This window comes from Saccopteryx bilineata, chromosome 3 (assembly GCF_036850765.1).
Source record: "Saccopteryx bilineata isolate mSacBil1 chromosome 3, mSacBil1_pri_phased_curated, whole genome shotgun sequence".
Lineage (NCBI taxonomy): Eukaryota > Metazoa > Chordata > Mammalia > Chiroptera > Emballonuridae > Saccopteryx > Saccopteryx bilineata.
The window spans coordinates 36,643,728-36,656,318 of record NC_089492.1 but is presented as its reverse complement, the minus strand read 5'-3'; the positions used below and the strand labels follow the sequence as shown (position 1 = coordinate 36,656,318).

Genomic DNA, 12,591 nt, shown 5'->3' with positions numbered 1-12,591 from the left:
TTCCAGGTGTGCAGGCTTTATTAGAGGCGAAAGACCTGCCGGGCCACTTCTCTGAAAGGGCCCCCCAAAAAAGACTGAGGTAAAACTTTATAGGGTTAGGGATAGCCTCGAGCAAGGGTGTGCTGGTATGTTCGGCTTTCTGGACTATTCCTCTTTGGGGTGATTGACCAGCTTCCTGGAACCCCTCTGTCCCAGGGGAGATTGTCTGGTAATTAAGGGTGGGGTCAGGCAGCTAAGTGGAACAGCAAAAGGGCAGTTGTAATTCATGTATCTATCATTTCTCAACTCTGTGGTTACATATAAAAGAAAGGCAGTTATTAATTTTATAATATATGGTGAGGGGTGATGAGAAAGAGGGAAAAAATTGGAAAATTATTGTTTCTTCTGGAGAGAACTCAAGAAGAAAACCTTGCCAAGTCCCCCATCCAGTTAAGGAGGTTGTCAATTTCTGTGCTGTGAGGTCTGACCAGGCTATGTCTTCAAAAACCTGAGTGAGGAAGTATAAAAATCTTGCGAGGTAATAATTGTTAGTTGCTTGCTGTGAGTGCCAATTGATCAGGCATGGTGATACATGGTCTCCTGGATGAGCCTCATGAGACGTGCTGGTCTGGTTCCTCTCGAATGGGAGGACATGTGGAGATTTTTAGAGACAGGGAACCTGTTGGTGTAAGTTTTTAGAAGGACTGAATATGTATGATTTAAAAGGAAGGGGGTTTGGAGAACATTCAGGAGGGAACTTCTCGGGCTGAGGGCTGGCTTCTTCCTGCTGTCATCCCTACCTATTTGTTATTTTTCTCATGAAGTTCTCCTTCAGTTATTGGGGAATAGGAGTGTAAGAGCATTTGGTTGTAGGTAATTCTAGAGATTTCTCCCATCCGGGCCTGTAGGAACTTGGTAAAGAAGGGGGCAAGCATTAAAATTAGGCACAGAATTAGGATTGGTCCTATAATTGGTGCTAGCATGGAGAACAAGGAGTTTTTCCACCATTGTTCGGAGTAGGAGGTCAGTACTGGCCTTTTGGAGAGAGTTGATATTCCCCTCGTCCAGGCCAGACTCGTTAATGTAGTAGCAATACTGTTCCTGTAAAAAGAGGCAGGTATCGCCCTTTTCTGCTGTTAGATCTAAAGCCCTCTGGTTTTGTAGGGCGACCTGAGTTAGAGAGTCAGTTGTCTCTGGAGGAAGGCTAGAGAGGTGGCTGAATTATCAAGGGCCTGTTCTAGGTCTGCCTTCAGTTGGTTAGTAGTCTGTATACTATGCCTAAGCCAGCCCCACCTATCCCTATAGCCGCTATAGAGGTGGCAAGGCAAGGCTAAGGAGGACCGGGAGGAAGGCAGCCCATTTATTCCTGCTTTGAAAATTCTTCCTCTCCATAATATGTTAGTTGTGGCACAACTATTACCAGGACACAAGGGAGGGGGGGGGAGAGGTGTTTAAGGTTTTTAGAATAGTTCTATTGCACCAGAAATGAGTTCCGTTAGGGCTGGTTAGAGAAGTTTTGATTGGGATAGTCTTATTACATAACAGGGTAGGCCGATTGGTGAAGCAAATTGAGAGGGTTGAGGTGGGGTCTTCTTGGAAGAGAGGAACTCCAGAAAGAGAAAAAGGGTCTGGATTTTTGGTGAGGTTGAGTGGGTAGGGTAAAGGAACCGCAGTGATGGGAGGCTTATTAAGAAAGGTGCAGAGAAAGCATGAGAAGTGTTGTATATAGAAGTGAGGTTGAGAACTGGGATGTCCTGCTTGATGAGTCCTAGCCATGAAAAAGGTCGGGAGTCGGGGTGTATTTATAGGGTTTTAGATTTTTCTGTTTCGCAAGGGCAGGTTTCAGGGTTGGTGTGTAGGGTTAGGTAGATTTTTTCAATTTTCTGATTGGCTAAGGTCTGCATGTGGTTCTGTAAGAAACTAGTGAACAAACGTAAGAGGCAGGGTCCAAAAGTTAGAAAAATAAATAGGAGAGTGAGTGAAAGGCACTAATCAAGACACCTAGTTTGTATGAAACCACTGATTCCATGACATTTTGTTTTTTACGAATTCGCTGGGCTTTAGAGATAGAGTGGGAATAAGACAGGGCAGTGGCCAGTCCCCCTGCCCCTAGACCTATTTTTGTGGAGATTTGTAAACAACAAGAAGAGGGATTACCTGTACAGCTCATTTGGTTCTTAGATTGACGGGTAATGTACTAGGAATTAAAAGAGGCTCATGGGGTAGGATTAGGTTGATACTTGGGGTGAGATAGATTAGGGTACAGGTTTCTGTCTATTTAGTAGGGAGACACATATAGGTGTTGGTCCCACACGAGTAGAAAGCCCCTGATTGGGTGAGGCAGGCTTAGAGGTGAATAGAGAATAGAAGGATAAGGGGTTGGTTTTGTTTCTCTGTTTCTGAGTTCCAGATGGTCAGGGTGGAGGAAAGAGTCGCCCCAATAAGTGGGGAGAGTAAAGGATTGTTAGGGTGACTAATTAAACATTCTTTGAAAACCCGTTTTCTGATTGTTCACATTCTTTTTTCTCAGTACAAACCTCCTACAAACTGCACAAACCTTCTACAACTTAAATCTTATCCAGTCTATTATCAAAACCATACAATTCTTTTCTAGTCAGAACTCTTGACTTAAAAATCTTTAACCTTTAGTGACAGCTAAGTTGACTTTCTTTTTCCCTAGTTTCCCTTTTCCCAAAATCTGATTAAAAGAGTCCTTAGTTTTCCATATATTTGCCATACGTAGACCAACCAGCTTCTGGTTTGTGGTTAGAGTAAGGCATGCTGTTCTTCTACTTTAGCAGCAGTGGGAGTTGTCAGGATCATGATGTGTGTGGACCTGTCTACGTGAAAGTCAGTCCTTGGGTGATGTAATGCTGGAAGTGCCACTTGGACAGTCTTTGAACAGTTTGCAGAGTAACCTGTAAATCCTGCAAGTGCTTAGGGAAAGGGTGGTTACATTTCTACACTTTGCAGTTAGATTTTAAGTCCTAGTGACCACTGCTTCTAGCTGGAATTAGCAGCAGGTCCCAGCCTACAATAGGCATGGGGCATTGAGACAAGAGGAATAAAGGAGATACTATATATTAAATAAAATAACAAACTCAGATTGTCAATACCCACAGTAGAGATCTTTGAGGGATAAATAAAACTCAGATATTCAAGCAAGGCATAGTAGATGGCACTTGTGTTTACAAGAAATGAGATTAGCTTATCTGCTACTTGGAAGTGGCAATTCCCAGCATGCTGAGCAAGGTCAGGTCACATGTAGCTGGAGCAGGGCTAGATGAGACTGAACCCTCCCTCCATGGAGCAAGGGGGCAGCTTACCTTCTCGTGTCCCTCTTTCCACAGCACAGATGTGTCAACCGGTGGGGCCGGGAAGCCTGGCAGGCTTCAGTTCAATGACCTTTCTTTCCACTCTTGAAGTAGGGCCCTGATAGAATCCTATGAAGCCCTTTAGGGCGCTGGAGCTTTTAAGAGCATATGCCAAAAGCTGGTATTTCCTGACTTCTTTTGGGCCTTATTTGCTGTAAAGCCAGTAGCCATGGCCACTATCACAGCCACCATCAAAGCAGCCCGGCCCATGCAGGTTCGCATTGGATTCGGACAGTCGGTAAAGAAACAACGGAGCCAAAAACTGGTGGGCCATAGTCTTTAATACTAGCCTGCACCAGCGGGCAAGCAAAAACACACACTGGGCTCCAAAACCCACTCACATTCAGTGCTCACAAAGCTACTGACTTATCCGAGTTTCCTAGAATCAAAGGTTTCTAGCTCACCAGACTTATTCACCTCTGTTCCCCATCTCCTTCCTTCTCCCTGCACAAACTCTGCACTAACTGGCTTCTCACTCAACACTCCGCCATCTTGGCTGCTGCTTCTGGCCTCCTCCACGTGGCCTTTCTCTGCTCTCTTCTGTGATCTCTCTGCTCTCTCATGGTAATCATCCCAGGAACCAAGAGAGCAAGCTCCCATTCTGCCCCTATTTTATAGTGTAGAAATCCAAACCTTTAATCCAATATACAAAATAGGGAAGTCTCTAATACAAAGTCACTTATCTGGGGCTTGATGGGATTGTACCACCCCACATCAAAAAGGGTGGGAAAGGCTTAATCCCAAAACCAAGCCCCAGGCTACAAGGATTCTGCCTGCCCACAGCCCACAGAGACACACATTAATATCACCTGGGTGATGGCCTCCATGTGGGCAGTGCTATTTTTAACAAAGTGAGCATAATATATTTTATCTGCCTAACAATCCACCCCTATGCTCACTTTACTACCCACAATCTATACCACCGGCATCCCTGTGCAAGGAAATTAGAACATTACACAAATTACAACAGCAAAAATCATAGTTTCAACAATCACAAAGGTACACTTCACCAGTCTCTGAGCACTTTGCCCAAAGCGCAAAATGTCCTCGGCCTTCTTCCTAGCCATGGGAAAAGCTTCCCGGGGCAGGGGAGTGCTTCCAGCAAAGCCACCCCCCACCCCCATCAGGGTATTTCACATTGTCCAAAATCCATAATCCGTAAGTCCATCCAACAAAGGAGTCAGTGCCCACTCCAGTCGTAGTCCAGGAAATCAGTCCACGCACATGAGACCTCAGCCACCCCCCTCATTCCTGCCATCCTGGCAGGTCTTACACTGTCCCAAAGAGGAGCACATGGCAATGGCAGTCAGCATTTCCATCTTGGCTCTGGAGAGCATGATAACGTCCATCCTATGTCCCCAAAATCGCAGACCCACCAGGAGCATAGTAAGAACTCCTTGCTTCTGGGCTCTCACCTTCTGGAGACTGCGGATCACAACTCCAGTCCGATTCTCCTCATCCTCCAAAGAGGAACTGAAAACACCAGCTCCCACTGCCGGTCTCGAGCCCCAGGCTGCCGCAGCCTTCTGCTCCATAGACCTTACAGCTCCGGACCCGGCTCCGGCTTCAGCCTCAACCTCAGCCTCAGCCTCCCGCTGCTGCTGGCTCTCCACAACGTCCAGGGCAATCTGCAACTCACGAACCTGTGAATCCTCCTCCAGCAGTTGCTCCATTTCCAGGCGAATATCGCAAACCTGGTTGGCCTCCTCCTCCAGCTGTTCCTCCAGCTCCAGGGTCAGCATCTGTTTCTCCTGCGTTTGCTCCAGCTCCTTCCACTGCTCGGTTTGCAGGTCCCGGGCAGCCTCTTCTACAGAGCTCTCAGTTTCCTCACGCATGGCTGTAAAAGTCAGCCAGCCTACAATCCACAAAAGGACAGCCATGGGGAACCCTAACACTAGCCAGTCCTCTACTCCACTGCTCAAAGGCTCCTTGCCGATCTGTATCGAATCCTGCCACAGACTACGCCAAATGTAAAGCCAGCAGCCACGGCCAGGGCCACCATCAAAGCAGCCCGGCCCATGCAGGTTCGCATTAGATTCGGACAGTTGGTAAAGAAACAACGGAGCCAAAAACTGGTGGGCCATAGTCTTTAATCCAATATACAAAATAGGGAAGTCTCTAATACAAAGTCACTTATCTGGGGCTTGATGGGATTGTACCACCCACATCAAAAAGGGTGGGAAAGGCTTAATCCCAAAACCAAGCCCCAGGCTACAAGGATTCTGCCTGCCCACAGCCCACAGAGACACACATTAATATCACCTGGGAACTCTGGCCGGTTGGCTCAGTGGTGGAGCGTCGGCCTGGCGTGCAGAAGTCCTGGGTTCGATTCCTGGCCAGGGCACACAGGAGAAGCGCCCATCTGCTTCTCCACCCCTCCCCCTCTCCTTCCTCTCTGTCTCTCTCTTACTCTCCCGCAGCCAAGGCTCCATTGGAGCAGAGATGGCCCGGGCGCTGGGGGTGGCTCCTTGGCCTCTGCCCCAGGCTCTGGAGTGGCTCTGGTTGCAGCAGAGCAACACCCCCTGGTGGGCAGAGCTTTGCCCCTGGTGGGCGTGCCGGGTGGATCCCGGTCCGGAACTGTCTCTCCCCGTTTCCAGCTTCGGAAAAATACAAAAAAAAAAAAAAAAAAAAAAAAAAAAAAAAAATCACCTGGGTGACGGCCTCCATGTGGGCAGCGCTGTTTTTAACAAAGTGAGCATAATATGTTCCAAGGGGAGTCTGGCTGGACAGATTGGACTGGGAGGAGCCCACAGTAGAGGAAACTGGTGAGAGAAGGGGGCGTCCCCGTCTTCAGTCACAATTCCGAGAGGTGAGAATCTTCGTAGAAAGAGTCTCAGACAAGAGGTCATCACCCTAAGGCCGAGATCCCGAGACGTAGGAGAAGGGCCTGGCTAGGTGCGCCTAGACTTTTGTATATAGAAGTCCATAAAGGAGTAGAGACAGACTACTCGTAGTTATGGGGTCTAAGGTCAAAACTTTCCGACCAGGAAGGGGTGTTTTTGGAGGCCAACCAGGGAAGGGGAGGGGAGAAACTCCTTACCTTCCTGGTCCAGCAGGGTTCAGGACAGGGTCGGACTGCTGGTCGCTCAACTGTGCTCACACAGCCTAATAGAATCAGGGGGTTAGCGCGGACGAGCTGCCACTGTCCACTGCTTCCCTGGTTGTAAATTCGGCCGGCAAGGGGATTGTTCAGGCAGTCGATACCCTGTCCCAGGTTTCAGCACCAGATGTAAGAATGAGACGGCACTCGAACTCCAGGTGTGCAGGCTTTATTAGAGGAGAAAGACCTGCCTTGGCACTTCTCTGAAAGAAGGACCCCCAAAACAGACTGAGATAAAACTTTATAGGGTTGGGGATAGCCTCGAGCAAGGGTGTGCTGGTATGTTCGGCTTTCTGGAATACTTACTCCTCTTTGGGGTGATTGACCAGGTTCTTGGAATTCCTTTGTTCCAGGGACGATTGGTAATTAAGGGTAGAGTCAGGCAGCCAAGTGGAACAGCAAAAGGGCAGTTGTAATTCATGTATCTATCAAATATTAGCTTTTGATCTGTGGTTTCAAAATGTTATTAAAATCTTAGAGTATGGGAATTTTTCAGGTAAAGTCTTTGAATACACGTGAAAATTGGTTCTCTAAGGAATTGGTATAATTATCAATGTGTATAGTTAGTCTCAAGTGTAAATCTTTTGTTCTTTGATTACATAATAGTTTTCTTAACCTCCTTCTATTTATGTATCCTTGAAAAAGAATTTACACAGTGACTTGTGATCTTTTTTTATTTATTTATTTATTTTTATTTTCTTCTTTTCCAAGTAAGGGGAGGGGAGATAGAAAGACAGACTCCTACATGCACCTCAACTGGGATCCACCTGGCAACTCCTGCTGTCTGGGGCCCATGCTCTGCCCTTCTGTGTTCATGCTTGAAACCGAGCTATTTTTAGTGCCTTAGCTGGATGCTCCATGGAGCCATCCTCAGAGCCTGGGGCCTGATGCTCTTGAACCAATTGAGCCATGGCTGTGGAAGGGGAAGAGAAAGGGAGAGAAAGAGAGAGTGAGGGGGAGGGATGGAGAAGCAGATGGTTGCTTTTCCTGTGTGCTCTGACTGGGAATTGAACCCAGGACTTCCACACACTGGGCTGATGCTCTATCACTGACTCAGCCAGCTGGGGCCTGATTTGTGATCTTGTTAACCGAGTTTCAATCTGAAAGAGATATTTATTATTGAATTACATGCCTCTGAATACTAAATTTGTAATGGAAAAGTTGAGCCTAAGTCTGAATACTGTATTGATGACTGTGCTTGTTTGGATATGGCTGTATAAACTATTTACTTCTACATTAAAAAAAATAGCACTTTCGCCTGACCAGGTGGTGGTGCAGTGGATAGAATCTTGGACTGGGATGCGAAAGACCCAGGTTCTAGACCCCGAGGTCACCAGCTTGAGCGCAGGCTCATCTGGTTTGAGCAAAAGCTCACCAGCTTGGACCCAAGGTCGCTGGCTCCAGCAAGGGGTTTCTCAGTCTGCTGAAGGCCTGCGGTCAAGGCACATAGGAGAAAGCAATCAATAAACAACTAAGGTTTTGCAACAAAAAACTGATGATTGATGCTTCTCATCTCTCTCCATCCCTATCTATCCTTCTCTCTGACTCTCTCTCAGTCTTTGTAAAAAAAAACAAAAACAAAAAACTTTCTATTTTATGTAGCTCTATGATACTTATTTATATTTTTATATGAAATTCTCTTGTTTTTTCTTGGTAGTGATCAGGCATGACTGTTTTACTTTTTTGCCCACTGTGTGTAGTGCATTTTGGTTTGTTTACATTTTGTTACTTTCCCCTTTTGAATTAGCTTCTTTGGCAGATAACCATGGAAACATATATTCAATAGTATTGCTACTTTTGTCTCAGGATAATGTTCTTACTTTTTATCTGTAAAAAGCCTTGAATCTGTTAGTAAAGTTGGAGAATGTTAGGGTACATTCAAGATATATTTTGCAAACAGATAATGGATACACAGAAGCCTTTCTATATGAAATAATCTTATTGATCATTGGTATAACTTATCGGGAAGGAAAATTAAATGAACTTTAGGGAAACTTAGTGTTAGCACGTAAGTGAGTGTGTATTTTTAAAATTAATTAGTCATGACATTTCCTTGTAAAATGTTCCTTAATATAAATACATTTGACTTTTTTTTTTTTTAAGTGAGAGGAGGGATGATAGTGAGACAGACTCCTACGTGTGTCCGGGACAGGGTGGACTGGCATCCACCCGGCTACCCCTGTGTCTGATGTGCTAATCAACCAGCTATTTTTTAGTGCCTGAGGCATATGCACTGGACCAACCTAGCTATCCTCAGTGCCTGGGGCTGACCTATGAACCAGTTGAGCCTCTGGCTACAGTAGAGGAAGAGAAAAGAAGGAGGAGAGGGAGGGGAAGAAAAGCAGATGGTCATTTCTCCTGTGTGCCCTGTGAATTGAACCTGGGACGTCCATACACCAGGCCGACACTCTATCCACTGAGCAACCTGCCAGGGCCAATGTGTTTTTTGACTCTAGTCATGACTAAATAAGAGATAACAAATATGTTTAACTGAAAGAAATTTTGAGTTTTTATTAATGGTATGCATTTTGATGTAAGATTTGCTGTTTTGAATTAGATCCATTAGTCTTCCAACTCCTAGTCCTAGGAAATATGTATTTAAATCACCATAGTTGAACCTTACTGATCACCTCAAAGGGGATTTCCCAAAATGTTACAGATACCCTAATTATTTGTATAAGCCTCTTATGTCTGTTTGCTTTTGAGTTTATTTATTTCTAATTTGGGTAGGCTTTTTATAATTTTCTATTCTTTGAGAGAAATATTTCATAGAGGTACATAATTTCTTTAACATTTCTCCCATTTTTGAAAATTTACATTATTTTAAATAGTTTTTCAGAGGAATGCAAGTCTCTCCATAAAGCTTTGACCACATATCTGATTAATTTCTTAGGAATGATTTCTATAATAGCAAATATCATATTTAGGGGTTTAAACTTTTTAAGGGCCTTTGATCTGTATTGCAAAATTGTTTCCAGAAAGGCTAAACTACTGTAAATACTTATGAACATTTAAGGGAGTGCATATATAAATATTATACTTTTGCTATCTTTAAATATTATGTTTTAAAACTTGCCAGTTTGGTGAACAAAAAAAATATATTTTCAAACTAACATTTATTTGATTATTAGTTGCTGCTTTGTTGAGAATATGTTCACTTACCATTTGTTCTTTGAAAAATCCATTCAAGTTTTTAAATCTATTTTCCTATTGGAGATTACTCTTACTTATTTTATGCTATATATCATATATGAAATATTATATATTTTAAAATTATAAGTTTATATATTTTATATATACAGTGTGGGGCAATAATAAGTTTATAGTTGTGAGTACATGAAACAGTTTATTCTTGTATTATTATTTATTATTTTATTTTCTATAGGTTTACAGTTGTAAACCTACTTTTGCCATACCATGTGTGTGTGTCTATATAATATATACATATATTATATATTATATATATATAGTGTATATGTACATATAAAGGGTTGATTCTTTGTCATTGATTTTGCTAAGATTGTCACTGGTGCTGTACAATATTTAAAAGGATGTGGTAAAAATTAAAAATGGAACTGCCTTATGACCTGGCAATTTCACTTCAGAGTATCCAAAGAAACCCAACACACCAATTCTAAAAGAAATATGAAATCAGAATAAAGCATAGAATCTAGTCGATAGTAATATACTAATGTTGGTTTTTTACATACTATGTAATATATAGAATAGTTGTGACATAGTGCCACATGGTGACAGGATGTTAACAATAGGAGGGATGAGGAGTATATGGAAACTCTGTACGACCTTTGCAGTGGTTTTATAAGTTTAAAGTAAGAATTTTATTTTTAAAATATTAACAAAATAGAAGGTTGTGGTAGAGAAATCTCAAAGGTAGAAGAGCATGACAGGTCTGTGCTGCATACTTCTTTCCCTCTTTCTCTCCTCCGCACCATTTTTACTTTTTCATGGTCTGTTTAGCGTAAGATTTTTAGGTCAGTTTTAAGAAATCTGTGCTCCCATTTGAATGTGGCATTTTACACCCCTCCCCCCAATGCAGCTCTCTTCACTGCAGTTTTTTTATGCCTTTAGCCTGAAAAATATGATTACCATTACTTCTTTTTCATGTTTCATAGACACTCAAATACCAGTGAGTCAAAATAAACCTTCCAAGAGACTTGACTTTATGGCTTAATTGGTTTTATTCCATGTTTATATAACAGCAGGAAACCATTATACCGAGGCTGTGTTTATAATCCATTGATGTCTCTTTCTGTGAGGAGAACTTTGATTGACTAATACATATCCTATTTTCTTGTGATTAAACTTATTTCTTTCTTATAATTGATTCATATTATAAATTTTGTCCTGTTTAAGTCTCTTTATTTAAAATTTGTTTGAAAAAGTTTCCTGAATATATATTTTCCTTGGATTTTCATATTTAATTATAAAAGTTTTATTATGTTCATACTTCCATAGTTGTATTTTCTTCTCAACATATGTTTTTAGGATGTGTATGTATTCTCTTTGGTTAATAAAGCTGGAAAGAGTGATTAAAGGTTCACTGAAGTGACATCATGAAACTTTATTCTTGGTTGTGACAGATCTTTCTGGTTTTGGGGGGAGTACTATCATACTCTTAACATTATAGAATGGTTACAGTAGTCCCCCCATATCTGGGGTTCTCCTTTCCATGATTGTAGTCATGCTCAATCAATCAAGATCCAAAAATATTAAGTGAAAAATTCCAGAAATAAATAATTCTTAATATTTTTCAAAAAAAATTTTATTAAGTTTATTGGGGTAACATTGGTTTATAAAATTATATAGGTTCAAGCAAAAAAAAAACCCTCATAGACAGACAATGGTGTGATGATTACTGAAGGGAAAGGGGCGTAAGAGAGGATGAAGTGGGGATAAATGGGGATGAAAGGAGACTTGACTTGTGAACAATTCGTAAGTTTACAGTTTTGCACCATTCTGAGTAGTTTGAAGAAACCTCACTCCATCTTGCTTCATCCTGCCTCATCCTGCCCAGAATGTGCTTCATGCCTTTGTCCTCCATAGCCGTGCTGTATATGCTTCCTGCTTGTTAGGCTCTTAGTAGCCCTCTTGGCTGTCAGATCGACCGCTGTGTGGGATTGTAATGCTTGTGTTCACATAATTCTTATTTTACTTAATGGTCCCAAAGCACGAAAGTAGTGATATTGGCAATTTGGATATGCCAAAGAGAAGCCTTCAAGTGCTTCCTTTAAGTGAAAAGGTATGTATGTTTAGGAAAATTGTATGGATAGAGTTTAGTATTATTGGAATTTCAGGCACCCACTGGTGGTCTTAGAAGTATCCCCTGCAGATAAGAGGGGGGGCTGCTGTATTTTGGTTATATAACTTTCTTTCTGGAATAGTTATCTGTAAATCCAGTGTGATTATATATATCTTTTCACTATTTGCATTTACATCATTTGGCTTAATAGAGTTTCTATCTAAAGTGTATTGATTAGAGCAAAATTTGTTTAATTTCTAAGATTTTAGAATAAACTATTTCGGCTTAAATATTAGAAATATTTTGGATATTATGGTTTCTCTTGTGCTATTCTAATCAACACTTTTAACATTTCTCTACTTATGTTAAAAGGTACACCCTTTGAACATGATTTTGTTGATTTTTTTTTTCTTCAAAATACAGATTCACACCTTAGTAGAGAGTTTGAAACTTTCTATCACAGATCAACAACTGCCTATGTTTATCCGTATAATGCAACTTGGGATTGCTCTTTACTATGGGGAAATAGGCAATTTTAAAGATGGAGAAACAGAAGACTCTACCTGTCACAATAAAGATATGTTAGGAAACATTACAGGTAAATATAATAAAAACTTTATTTTAGAACTGTCATTCTTACAAACTTTTCATAATTGTAAAACTTTAAAAAATACATTGAGTTGATTCTTACAGTGTTGTGGGATGATTTTATTTTGGTGTTTGACACTGATTTTTTTTCTACATGCTTGATAACTATTCTGATTTTCTTTTTACTGCATGCTAAAAATAACTTTAATATTTCCAATATGTACAAATGTTCGGAATGTTTATTATATAAAAATTAAGTTAGTGCAACATCAAGATTTCCTAGTACATTA

At 41.6% G+C, this 12,591-nt stretch overlaps 1 protein-coding gene across 5 annotated transcripts in view; it reads left to right on the top strand.

The window, feature by feature from the left end:
• The window catches only part of VPS13B (vacuolar protein sorting 13 homolog B), an 890,836-nt gene that overhangs the window by 58,933 nt on the left and 819,312 nt on the right, over positions 1-12,591 (top strand). For all 5 annotated transcript variants that reach the window (XM_066265974.1, XM_066265971.1, XM_066265975.1 and 2 more), the window contains exon 7: positions 12,137-12,311. In XM_066265974.1, the coding sequence (XP_066122071.1) occupies positions 12,137-12,311 (175 nt within the window). The remainder of the gene's footprint in view (positions 1-12,136; positions 12,312-12,591) is intronic.